The 12,364-nt window shown below is 39.1% G+C and overlaps 1 protein-coding gene across 1 annotated transcript in view; it reads right to left on the bottom strand.

Moving 5' to 3' along the window:
• The window catches only part of SLC27A2 (solute carrier family 27 member 2), a 42,665-nt gene that overhangs the window by 24,852 nt on the left and 5,449 nt on the right, over positions 1 to 12,364 (bottom strand). The window contains exons 2-3 of the mRNA XM_055320198.1: positions 5,567 to 5,776; positions 1,104 to 1,262 (exon numbers count right to left, since the gene is read on the bottom strand). Coding sequence (XP_055176173.1) covers positions 1,104 to 1,262; positions 5,567 to 5,776 — 369 coding nt within the window. The remainder of the gene's footprint in view (positions 1 to 1,103; positions 1,263 to 5,566; positions 5,777 to 12,364) is intronic.

Here is a 12,364-nt window from a genome sequence, read left to right on the forward strand (position 1 = left end):
GGGTAAGAATAATATATATCAGACCCAGTGTAATTACAGGCATGGAATGTAGTAAAGTGAAATGAAAAAACTTGTGTTTTTTCACACTGTAAGTTTAGCTTTACTCCTAATGATACAAAAGTCTGATGTTCTAAAAGAGGAAAAAGTTTTTTAAACACTACTTTTTCTTCTTTAGAATGTATCTATGGTACTTAAACAAATGTGTGAGCAATGGGGTTTTCCCTTTGGGAGCCTCAGAATGCTCCTGTCCTTGAAGATTCCAGCTGGATGATCAGGCCCAGTCAGTTATTCCTGGCTGATGTGGTGGCTGGTATTAAGTATTTTATAGCTGATCAATAAGTTGGTGAGGGAAAGACACAGAGCCTTGGGCAATCACACATGCATATATATATATATATGTATATATATGCATATGTGTTATTATATGTACATATATGATTAGTTAAAATGAAATGCCATGTGGAAGAAAAAAATCACGTATTTTTGGTTTTTTTTTGTTTTTTAGTTTGGAGAGTTAGAGATGCCTTTCTGGGGGGTGGACATTGGGCCAAGCCCTAATGTATATAAGAGGCATAGAGCCGACTGAAAGGAGAAAAGATGGCAACTCTAATCTGAATGGTAAAATTCTGGAAGGAAGGAAAAGAGATGGAAAGCCGGGTATTCTGACCGGCACTGAGGAGCTGTGGGAGCAGGGAAGAGCAGAGTAGGATGGGATGGGGACAACTAAGGGAGAAGTTTAAATCAGATGCTGATGGAGATCCACAGCAGATTTCTAAAGTTGGAAATAACAGAGGGGAATTGTTTATGAGACTTAAGAATCAAGTGTCTTAACCTGGATGAACACCTAAAATATTTTAAAGAAGTTTCCTTCTTGATATCTTGAGCAACTGTAGCATTACATTATCAGATAAGTAGGCATGAGAAAATATAGATTATTCTAGATACTTGCTGGTGATGTGTGAGTCAAAAAGCCTTGTTACTAACATAGAATTAAATGCTGTTCCTGGCAGACAGGAAAGTAGCCAAATTTTGTATTACTTTCCCTGTGGAGCGCATATGAATGTGTACTGGACTCCAGTGCCTTGTTGACAATAAAAACTCACCAGCCATGATACATCCATGGAGGCCTACCATAAGCGCAGCACTATGGTACAAGGGTAGAGTGGTATAGATGACATCATCTTCCTTGATCCCGCTTACACAGGCAAAGCCAGTTCCGTACCACAGGCGTTGGTGATTAATCATTGCGGCTTTTGGGAGTCCTTTGCAAAGATACAAGAGAAGGCACGAGTGAGCCAACATTGGCCATTCATACATACGGTCTGGGAGAGAGATCTGGCTTAGGAAGATCCATCATCCAATGGCTAGGGAATTGGATAGGGGAGGGCCATGATCAGTTACACCAAGAGTCAGCAAATTTTTTTTTGTAAAAGAGCAGAGAGCCAATGTTTTAGGCTTTGCAGGGTCATATAGTCTCTGTTAGAAATACTCAGCTCTGCTGTTGTAGCTGATAGCAGCCAGCCATATAAAGGAATGAATGTAGCTGTGTTCTGATAGGGCTTTATTTACAAAAACAGGCGAGGGGGCTGTCTTTGGCCCACAGACTGTAGCTTGCTGACCCTTGAATTAGATCGTTACTACAATAGCAATTTGAAGAGAAAGGCATGAATGAATGTCAAATTTTTGCTCTGTGCCTACTGCCTTGCACAGTATTTTCAAAATTTCATTTAACACCCATAATTAATAGGATAAGTAAAACTATATTCTCTAATCCACAGATGAAAAGGCTGAGATTCAGAGAGATTAGATTTTTCCATTCCCATTACTATCCTTCATAACCACTTTTATGGATTTCTTAGCTCCTCTTCTAGAGTTTCTTTACATAAATACAAGAAAATATGAAGAGTTGCTTATTTGTTCTTGTCCTCCCCTTCCTTAAAAAAATGCTGATTTTTTTCTGCACTTTTCTCTCTCTCTACTTAACGATGTATGGTGGAGAGCTGTCCAAATTTATACAAAGAAATTTCCCTTATTTATTCATTTATTTATTCTCTCTCAGTTGCATCAAATCCTTTGTATGTGTGTATTATAATTTATTTGCCTATTTTGCTATTGCAACCTGGTCCACATAGTAGTTTACACTATGAATGATGCTGTATTTGTAGGATAAATTTGCTGAAGTGAAATTGCAGGGTCAAAAGATAAACGTCTTTGCAATTTTGGCCCTGCCACATTGCCAGTCATACGGGCTGTCCCCATCCACTCTCCCACCAGCAATATCTGGGTGGATCTGTTCCTCATAGCCTTGGCGAGGTATGCTCTCAAATGTTGGGGTTTTTGCCAATCTGAAAGGTGAAAAATGGTATCTTAGTGTAGTTTTAGTATATTTTAATTTCTTTTTTTAAAAAAGATTTTATTTATTTATTTGACAGAGAGAGAGAGAGAGAGAGAGAGAATACAAGCAGGGGGAACAGCAGAGGGAGAGGGAGAAGCAGGCTCCCCTTGGAGCAGGGATCCTGATAAGGAGCTTGATCCCAGGACCCTAGAATCATGACCTGAGCTGAAGGCAGACACTTAATTGAGCCACCAAGGAGCCCCAGTATATTGCAACTTCTTAAGTATAATTTTCATAGCTTTCTTGTAAGACTCTATTAAAAAGGATATATTTATATTGTTTCCCATGGGAGTTCAGGAAGTCATGGGAGGGCATGAAGCCATTACTAAGGGGCACAGGCCTAGAAGTTAAGACCTGAGGGGGTAAATGGACTTTATAAAGAAGAAGGCAGTTCTCTGTAGACTCAGATCCTTCCGTACTTGATGGCACCTTAGCTAGGGATTTGCCTAAGAAACAGCAACTCATTGTAAGGCAGGGCAGTATGGTCAACAAACTACCATAACTGTAAACACAATTCAAAATTCATTTTCGTTGACAGTGAGCCAGTGGCATTATATTAGTACTAATGCCCCATTCTACAATAATATTAAGAAATAGAGGAAAGCACCAATAATCAATTGTATTTACCATAGAAAAGAATTGTCTGGATTGTAAAAGTTCTAAAATATATCTTTAAAAAAGAAATACATACACTTTGATGCTTTGAGTTACTTTCAGAAATTTCCTAAGATTTTGTATTAATGAGGAAATAGGAATATTTGGTAACTATTATATGATTTTGTGTTAATGGTCTGAGGAACAGGGAAAACATTTTGCTCTCCAATTGCTTAAATGGTTCTTCTTTTTTTTTAATTTAATTTATTTATCTTTTTAGATTTTATTTTTTTATTTATGAGAGATACATAGAGAGAGGCAGAGACATAGGCAAAGGGAGAAGCAGGTTCTCTGCGGGGAGTGTGATTCAGGACTAGATCCCACGACCCGGGGATCATGACCTGAGTGAAAGGCAGACGCTCAACCACTGAGCCACCCAGGTGTTCCTACCTTTTTAATTTTTTTTAAAAGATTTATTTATTTATTTCAGAGAGAGAGAGCAAGCACGAGTGGGAGCAGCAAAGGGAGAGGGAGAATCTCAAGCAGACTCCATGCTGAGCAAGCCCAACGCAAAACTCAATCTCATGACCCTGAGTCATGACCTGAGCTGAAACCAAGAGTCAGATGCGTAACTGATTGAGCCACCCAGGCACCTCAAGTTCTTTTAATTAACTTTTACAAGAGTAACTTGGCAAATAATCTTATTCAGAGATAAGGAAAAAAATCAAATAAATATCAACCCAATTATCTTTCAATTAAATATAGATTCTGAATGTGGGATTAAATTAAGGAGTGTTCTTTTTTTTTTCTCCCTCAAGTGGGTTTTATATTTGACTGCCAAAACCTACAATGTAAAGTTCTGTACTTGTGCAACATTAAGACTAGAACTCCCTGTAACTAAGCTGTAACTTTTCTCAATCATTTCCCCATTTTACCATTCTATTAAAAAATGAAGATAAAAGTCCCATATATCCAGGTAGTGTCTGTATATAGGGGAAGCATTTGGTTAACTATGTCATTCCATTATTCTGTTGGCATGGCAATTTATAACTTTTGACTGATAGAGGATAGATAGACATTATGCTTTGGGCATTGGTTTTAATATGTCATTCTCAGTCTCCCTTCCTCATTCACTTAAAGAAAATACTTAATTAAAGTAAGTGTATGAAAGGAAGTCAATATTGAGGTTCAGCTCAGGTCCAGAAACTGGGCCAATAGATGGGTGCTGAGGGTCTGTCCAGGGAAAGAAGGGAGGGCCTAGAGGCTGATGTAGAGATAAAAGACTCAAAGGAACCTTTAGCTTTATTTATTACCAAATTTTCAAATTAAAATTTGAATCAAAAGAGAAAAGATTCACATATTTAATTTTCCATTATTAATAAGAATGATCAGCATGTTGGTGCTGGCTTCCTGCCCTTTTAAATATATCCCTAAGGACTCATATTATTACATTTTGATAATATTTTCTCTGGCCTTGGGTTAGGCAGATTCCTCATGTCTGTCAAACAGAAGAATTGGGAGGTATTGTGGCAGAGAGGCCAAATGTATAAGCTCTGCAGTCAGCCTACCAAGGAGGATCCTGACAAGTTACCTTGAGAAGTTCTTTACCTCTGTAAGCATCAGCTTCTGGATCTGTAAAATGTGAATAAGAATGGCACCCGTCTTAGGGATGGTGGGAGAATTTTATGAACACAGACTATAAAGCTGATAGGAGAGTGGCTGGTACATTCTATCTTAAATATTGCCTGTTCCATGTAGCTGTTCCAAATAACACTGTTAGTTGGCAGTGTTTTTCCTTAGTGGCTTCTAAGACTACAGCTTAGAGTTGAAGGTATCCTGGATTTGGTAATACAGTATTTTATTTAGGCCCCGGGCTAAAGCCATCTTGTAATATGCACCAAACAGCTCCAAGTCAGTGTTGCATGGGAAGATAGTGATAAAAATATTTATGTAAACATAGCTTCCATTATTGTCCTGTCATATTCTTTGGTGTCCATTTATAATTGGTTATACAGGGATCCCTGGGTGGCGCAGCGGTTTAGCGCCTGCCTTTGGCTCAGGGCGCGATCCTGGAGACCCGGGATCGAGTCCCACGTCAGGCTCCCGGTGCATGGAGCCTGCTTCTCCCTCTGCCTGTGTCTCTGCCTCTCTCTCTCTCTCTGTGTGACTATCATAAATAAATAAATAGAAGTTTAAAAAAAACTCTCTATAATTGGTTGTACATTACATATAGACTTGGGGTATAAAGATAGTGAAAATCCAACAATCATTTAAAAACTCTGAAAACCTATTCAGTACCAAATTTCATCTATTATCATAACTATTTTTGTATTTCTTGGCTAACTGCTTTATCCATTTCACATACCAATTATGGGAAAGCATGTGTAGGTTGGAGAAACCAAATAGGATCATGTGCTATGAAATAAGATCTGTTCTCACAGACAAAGGGCTAAATCCTCTAAAGTATTAGTTATCTGATAAGTTTTGCCAAAGGGAAAGAACATTTAAAAACCTAACTCAACATTTAACTCCTTCAGAATAAGTCCATTTCTTTGAGGATCCTTTCTTTATTTTTACCTGTAGTTCCAGAAGTATAAATGTATAAGGCAGGAGTGGAAAAAGTGACTTCGGACCTCCACGACTCTGGAATAGCTTCTGTTGACACTTCATCCACTTTGTCTAGTAAAGAGTTGACCCCATCTGTGTTAGAAGTTCTGCTCACATAGTAGATGGACACGTTATCTTTTTTCAGGCTTGGCAGCACCTCCTCAATAGCTTCTTGTAGTTCTTAGCAAGAAAAAAAAAATCCAAACAAGTTAAATTAACTCAGTAAAGTTCTATTAGGGCACTAGGCTTCATATTAATTTTGTTTTCAGCATAATCATAATTTTTGCTGAAATGGGTAGATGTGACAAGTAGTGCTTATAGTTCCATAATTTTAAACATGGAATTTGCTAGATTTGAAAATATCACAAGATTCCAAGATTTGAGGGAAAGCTAAGTTTTAATGGTTTCCTAGTAGATTGTTGGTTGAAATTTGTCTATACAGACAAATGGACATGTGGATAAAAACCAAGATGTGTAAGTGCATAACTTACATGCATGTCTGGTATACATCTCCAAATACTCCAGAAATGAATCTAGTTATTCCCAATAGATGTGCCCCAGTGATGAAAAAGAAAAAAATGAAAATTTTAAGGTAGGAGACGAGAAACGAAAGCAAGGCAGCCATGATAACTAACAATGATAGAAACCAACTTTATATACACACATATATTTTTTAATATTTCAGTAACAAAAAGTTCCCCTAGGAAAAATTCAGCCCCTCTGAGAAATAAGCTCCAAATTTCATAAGCACATTTTCTGGTCTGAGAAAAAACAGGACTGATTAGCATGTTTTTCATACTCTAGGTCATTATATAGTAGTAGGTTTTTAAAATCATTTGAAGTGACCAACATTAAAAAAAATAAAATAGAATGAAACATAAATTTTCAGAGTACATCAAACATAGCAAGAGCTAAGTATTTTTTTTTTAAAGTTCTATGTCAGTTACATGAGTGTGTGGATACTGAATCACAAACAAGTATTTTTTTTTTACTCTAGGCCAATGGCAAAAAATTTAAAAGGCATTGATTTAATATGCAAAACACATTTCATGTTTGCTGCTTGATTTCTGTGCCCTTTAATCATAAGATGAGATGGCCTTTAAACTTACTTGTCTTGAACTTGTGATAACTGAGATAACTGTGATAACTTATTCTTAATAGGAAGGTGGTGACCCAATACCCCAGGGAATTACCTTGGGGAGGCTATACCTAATTCATGTCATTTCCTTTGTTTTTTAGATGTTTGTGTTTGATGTCTCCATCAAAACAAGAAATATCATCTGGATATATGCATTTAAAATTTTTTTAAAACACTTTAACCAGAGGACTCATGCACCTGGTAAAAATAAATCAAATAGTACAAAAGAGTTTTTAGTGAAAATCAACAGTTCCATTTCCTTTCCCTCTTTACAACTCAACCTGTGGCTTACAGGCAATCACTTTCAATTTTTAAAAAGTTGTTTCTTCTAAGTGTCTCCTCTCTATCACCAAATAATGTGCTTTACCTGCTACCTCTTAACTGATCAATTTTCATTCCCACCCTTGATTAACTCCTGTCCACTGCCAACAATCACCATTACTACTTTATGTTGTCTAGGTTAATAGTATTTATAGCTTTTCTGATACTTCAATTCCATCTTCCCAGCTTTGTTTATGGGTTGGTTCTAAAAGCTGAACACCAATAACTGGGATCAACAAGACTGTGACTATGTAAATATTATTCACTGCAGAGTTGAGTAACACACTATAATCACATTTCCTTTCATGAAAAGTTTTCCCCTTGAGTTTCTATTGGCTATCATTCTTTAAGATTCTATTTACCTCAATTGTTTTCCACCTCCACCAGATCAGATTGCTCTCTAGTCCCTGTGCACATCAAAATATTAACCAAAAAATACTATTGTTATAAAAACCAGAATGGTGACACTATTTCTTGCCACTGCGTTGGTTCAGGTGCTCATTATTTCCTCCCTTGATCATCCCAATAGTCTCCTGACCAATCTTCTTGACTCTAACCTCTCCCTGATTCCAATTTATCAGCTACATTACAGCTTCTTGTTATTGTTCTCATTAAAATCTTTCAATGGCTGCTCACCCCGTGTGGTAGAGTCTACTCTCCTTATGCAGCATGTGAGATCCTGAGGTTGAGCATATGCGCAACTTTTCTGATGTCTCCTTGTACCATCTCTTGACCCCATTCATCTAACCACACTGATCTATGTGAACTGACTTTACCCACCCTGTCACAACTCATGATCTTTGTCCAGATAGTTTCATCTGCTTTGAGTGCTGTCCTACACCCTGGTCACCTGGAAAGTTCGAGATCACACTTCAAGACTTAGTCATGGTGGCATTTCTCTCTGTTGTCTTTCCTCCTCCTGCAAAGTGGGGTGTTCCCACAGGGGCCTGCATATATTTCTGTCAGAGGATTAGTACATAGTGCAACTTGCTTGTTCTGTTTCTCCTTAATTAGTGAAAACTTTGAGATTAAGGGTCATAACTTTTAAAAAAAATATTTATTTATTCATGAGAGACACACAGAGAGAGGCAGAGACACAGGCAGAGAGAGAAGCAGGCCCCATGCAGGGAGTCCGATGCGGAACTCTATCCAGGGACTCCAGGATCACACCCTGGGCTGAAGGCAGACATTCAACCACTGAGCCACTCAGGCTTCCCTAAGGATCATAACTTAATCATCCTCACATGGCTGACACTAGATGAGTGCTTGATAAAAGTTTATAATTGAGAGAAGTTTCACCAAGTATTGTGTTTGGGGAGAAGAAGAGACAGAAGAATAAGCTGAAACTGTTGATTTTAAAGGATTCATATCTTATAATACTTTGACTTGGTAAAAGACAACCCAGAGGCAGTGTCATCTAAATGGAGATCTGAAAGATGAACTTTCATCTTTCAGTTCAGAAACTGAGCCTGTTTCTAGCGGAGGGAATAGTTTATGCAAAGGCCCAGAGGCAAACAGCATGATGTCAAAGTAACTAAAAGAGGCTAAAGTTGACTGGGGGAAAGAAGGCTGGGAGAAGAGGCCAGAATGCAGGTAGGGACCAAGTCCCTGGCATAAGTCCTGGCAGATGGATTGCAGGTAAGACCATGATACATTTTTCTTTTTTAAAGAATTTACTTATTTATTCATAGACACACACACACACACACACATAGAGAGGAGAGAGGCAGAGACACAGGCAGAGGGAGAAGCAGGCTCCACGCAGGGAGCCCAAAGTGGGACTCGATCCCGGGTCTGCAGGATCACACCCCAGGCTGCAGGTGGCGCCAAACCGCTGCGCTACCGGGGCTGCCCCCAAGATACATTTTTTCAGCATGAAATTTACATTCCATTTTTTTTTAAAAAAGAAAATGTAATTAAGCAAGTGTCATGCTTGATCACAATTCAAGCAATTTGGCATCATCCATCTTCTACTGCATTCATGTTCCTATCCAGCTTTTGGTTGGCATTTAGTTTGTGATACCTTTCATAGAAGTCATATCATCTGAAGGAAAGACCATTGCTCCTGCCCAACACAATTTCCCTACATGATCTCTGGGCTCCTGGTGTAGAATTTGCATTTGGGCATTGACTTGAGGTTCCAGTGACTCACCAACCATATTAGGACACACCTAATCTGTCTGATAGTAGCAGCCTTCCTTTACACTAGAGGTGCTGATATAAAACCTGAATTTTGAAAGGAAATTCTGGATTTCTATAAACTATCATTTTTATATTTAGTGCCTTTCTTTAAGTCTTTTATAAATACAACTGGACCTACATGTTTTCTCCTTTGCAAATTTTGTGTAGTGTGTGTTAATTCTTACTGTGAAGTCTGCTTACTGAAAAGTGGCAATCAACGAGGATGCACAAGCTCTACTTGGCACAGGTTGAGCTCTTGAGAACTCTGTTCTGAGATTTACACCTAAGAATGCATTTGGTAATGACATCTGTCAGATTGCAGGGGAAGCAGACTAGATAGAGGGCAATGTTGGACACTAGTGCAGCTACACAGTGACCTTGTTCAACTGATTCTCTGATCCTGTGGGGACTTTGGGCCTGGGATGGCCCTTCAGGATTGTCCCAAACTAAGGGAAGTGGACTGTACTTTCACCCCTGCCCATGAACCAGTCGTTGGATGCAGGCTGGGAGTGGTAGTGCTTGGCTTTGGGCACGGTGGTGCTCTTTGAACAAGGGCGAGTCCTGGAGAGGGTCCTGGATGAGAGCTTCAACTGCCAATGCTCCCAGCAGCTAAGGAATGAGCATCTCAGTCCTGAAGGGGGGATTTGGGTAGTCCATCACAGCATCCACTACACTTTGCATCATTACTGATAACAAAGCCTTATTCTTTTTATTTGTATAGAACAATTTGTATAGTATCACATCACATAATTTTCATAGGAACGCTGTGATACAGATACAGTAATCCTGTTCCTACACATGAAGACAGAGGCTCAGTGAGCCTATGTATAGAAAGATACATACAAAATAAACAGAAATAAACTAGGTTTATGGGATTTTTGCACTCTTACACTAGCCATTCAAGTTCAAGTTTTGAAAGAGTGCCTTACTTTATATCAGATGCTGTCTACTCGACTTTCTGCTCAGTTCTGTTAAATAAAGCATGTGGATCTCCCTTTTAAGGGTAATACTGACAATATTTTGTTCATTTGTTTGGAAAAGCATAACCTTGAGTTTTACTGAAGCTTGGGTGTGAAAACAATATTCACAGAAAGTGGTCTGAATGGTGTAGCGTAGATCTGTTGGTACCTCATTAGTCTAGGTTTAAGTTGTGGATTGAAATAGAACCTCAGAGAAAGCAGTGCATACTTGAGTGATGGAAAATTGAGTGATTACATTTCCCTCCCTTCCTTAAAATCTGTTTTGTTTTAAAAAAAAAGGAAATCAAGGTAGCATATGAAGTTTCTCTGCCTTCCTTCCTTCCTTCCTTCCTTCCTTCCTTCCTTCCTTCCTTCTTCCTTCCTTCCCTCCCTCCCTCCCTCCTCCTCCCTCCCTCCCTCCCTCCCTCCCTCCCTCCCTCCTCCCTCCTTCCTTCCTTCCTTCCTTCCTTCCTTCCTTCCTTCCTTCCTTTTCTGAATAAGAGAAAAAGAGAAATTTATGACTGCATGGGCCCATTACTAGAAAGCAGGGAGAGCATGCAGTGGCGAGCTGAACCAATCTTCATCACCAAGGTGGCAAGATACTACTGGCTAACCCGTCAGCTTTCTGATAGGAAAGGCATTCAATCTAGCAGCTTGTTCTGCTACTTGACTGCCTCATTGAATGGATATCTTACTGAATTAAATAAAACACCCCAGAAATGTTTATCAAAAAAGTAGGATCTGAAAAGGAGGCAGTGGAAGGAAATGTGCTTTGATCAAAATCTCAGGATGATTGTGAAATGGTCGGGATTGAGGCTTATCTTTCCTTCATTCAAAAAGGCAACCGGGACGAGCACTGGGTGTTATTCTATATGTTGGCAAATTGAACACCAATAAAAAATAAATTTATAAAAAAAATTGAAAAAAAAATAAAACAAAAAACAAAACAAAAAGGCAACCGAATCACAAACTGGTTCCTAACAATCTTCGGAGATAGTCTGAAAACAGTTTTTCAAATGCCATTTGTAATTGTGATTTGGTATTTTTAACATTCCCAGTTTGGAATTATAGCATTTAATAACCTACTGTCTAGGGCAGCCTGGGTGGCTCAGCGGTTTAGCGCCGCCTTCAGCCCAGGGTGTGATCCTGGACACCCGGGATCGAGTCCCACGTCAGGCTCCCTGCATGGAGCCTGCTTCTCCCTCTGTCTGTGTCTCTGCCTCTCTCTGTCTCTCATGAATAAATAAATTAAATCTTAAAAAAAAAACCTACTGTCTAGTCCGTACATCAACACAATATGTGTTAGAACACCCTGCAGATAGAGGCATGCAATCACCCGTCTCCCTCCCCACACAGAACTAATCGCGCTGAGGTCAGAAAAGTGTTTAATCAAGGTTAAGTCCCACAAGGAATAAGTAAATCTTTAACAGGGACATACATACTCACCTTTATGTACTTATATAGCTTCTTAATGCTATTTTTCATTTCTCTTAAAGTTCTTATTTATGGAAACCCTTGCTTTCTAAATAGCCCTGGAATCAAGGGTAATTCTTTGTCATGAGGTTGCCAGGTTATATCAAGACTTACATAATTGTTATCATTTGGTATCCATAAGCAACCCTGTCACCCATCTACCAGCTATCTACTTCCCTATTTGCATCAGAGGCTATGGGAAGGTCCTTTTTAAATACTGGACACTTACACTCAATGTGCAGCATAATCTGAACCCTAGCCTTCTTCAGATTCAATCACATTAACACCTGATTTAAAGTGGATTTTGCTGGGGATCCCTGGGTGGCTGGCTCAGCGGTTTGGTGTCTGCCTTTGGCTCAGGGTGTGATCCTGGAGACTCGGGATCAAGTCCCACATCAGGCTCCCTGCATGGAGCCTGCTTCTCCCTCTGCCTGTGTCTCTGCCTCTCTCTCTCTCTCTCTCTCTCTCTCTGTCTCTCATGAATAAATAAAATCTTAAAAAAAAATAGAGTGGATTTTGTTTTCACTCCTTCACTCCCTCTTTGTTTCTAAACAAAAAGAACTGTCAGTGTTCCGAATATGCTAGCAAAGTGCTAGTTTATTTTGAACGGAATTCCACCCTGCAACATTTAGTTATGAGCAGGGTAAGAAGAGAAATTTTAGAGAGCCTCTTTAAGCTAGCTTTCTGTTCAGACTG

This window comes from Nyctereutes procyonoides, unplaced genomic scaffold, assembly GCF_905146905.1.
Source record: "Nyctereutes procyonoides isolate TBG_1078 unplaced genomic scaffold, NYPRO_anot_genome, whole genome shotgun sequence".
NCBI classification, from domain to species: domain Eukaryota; kingdom Metazoa; phylum Chordata; class Mammalia; order Carnivora; family Canidae; genus Nyctereutes; species Nyctereutes procyonoides.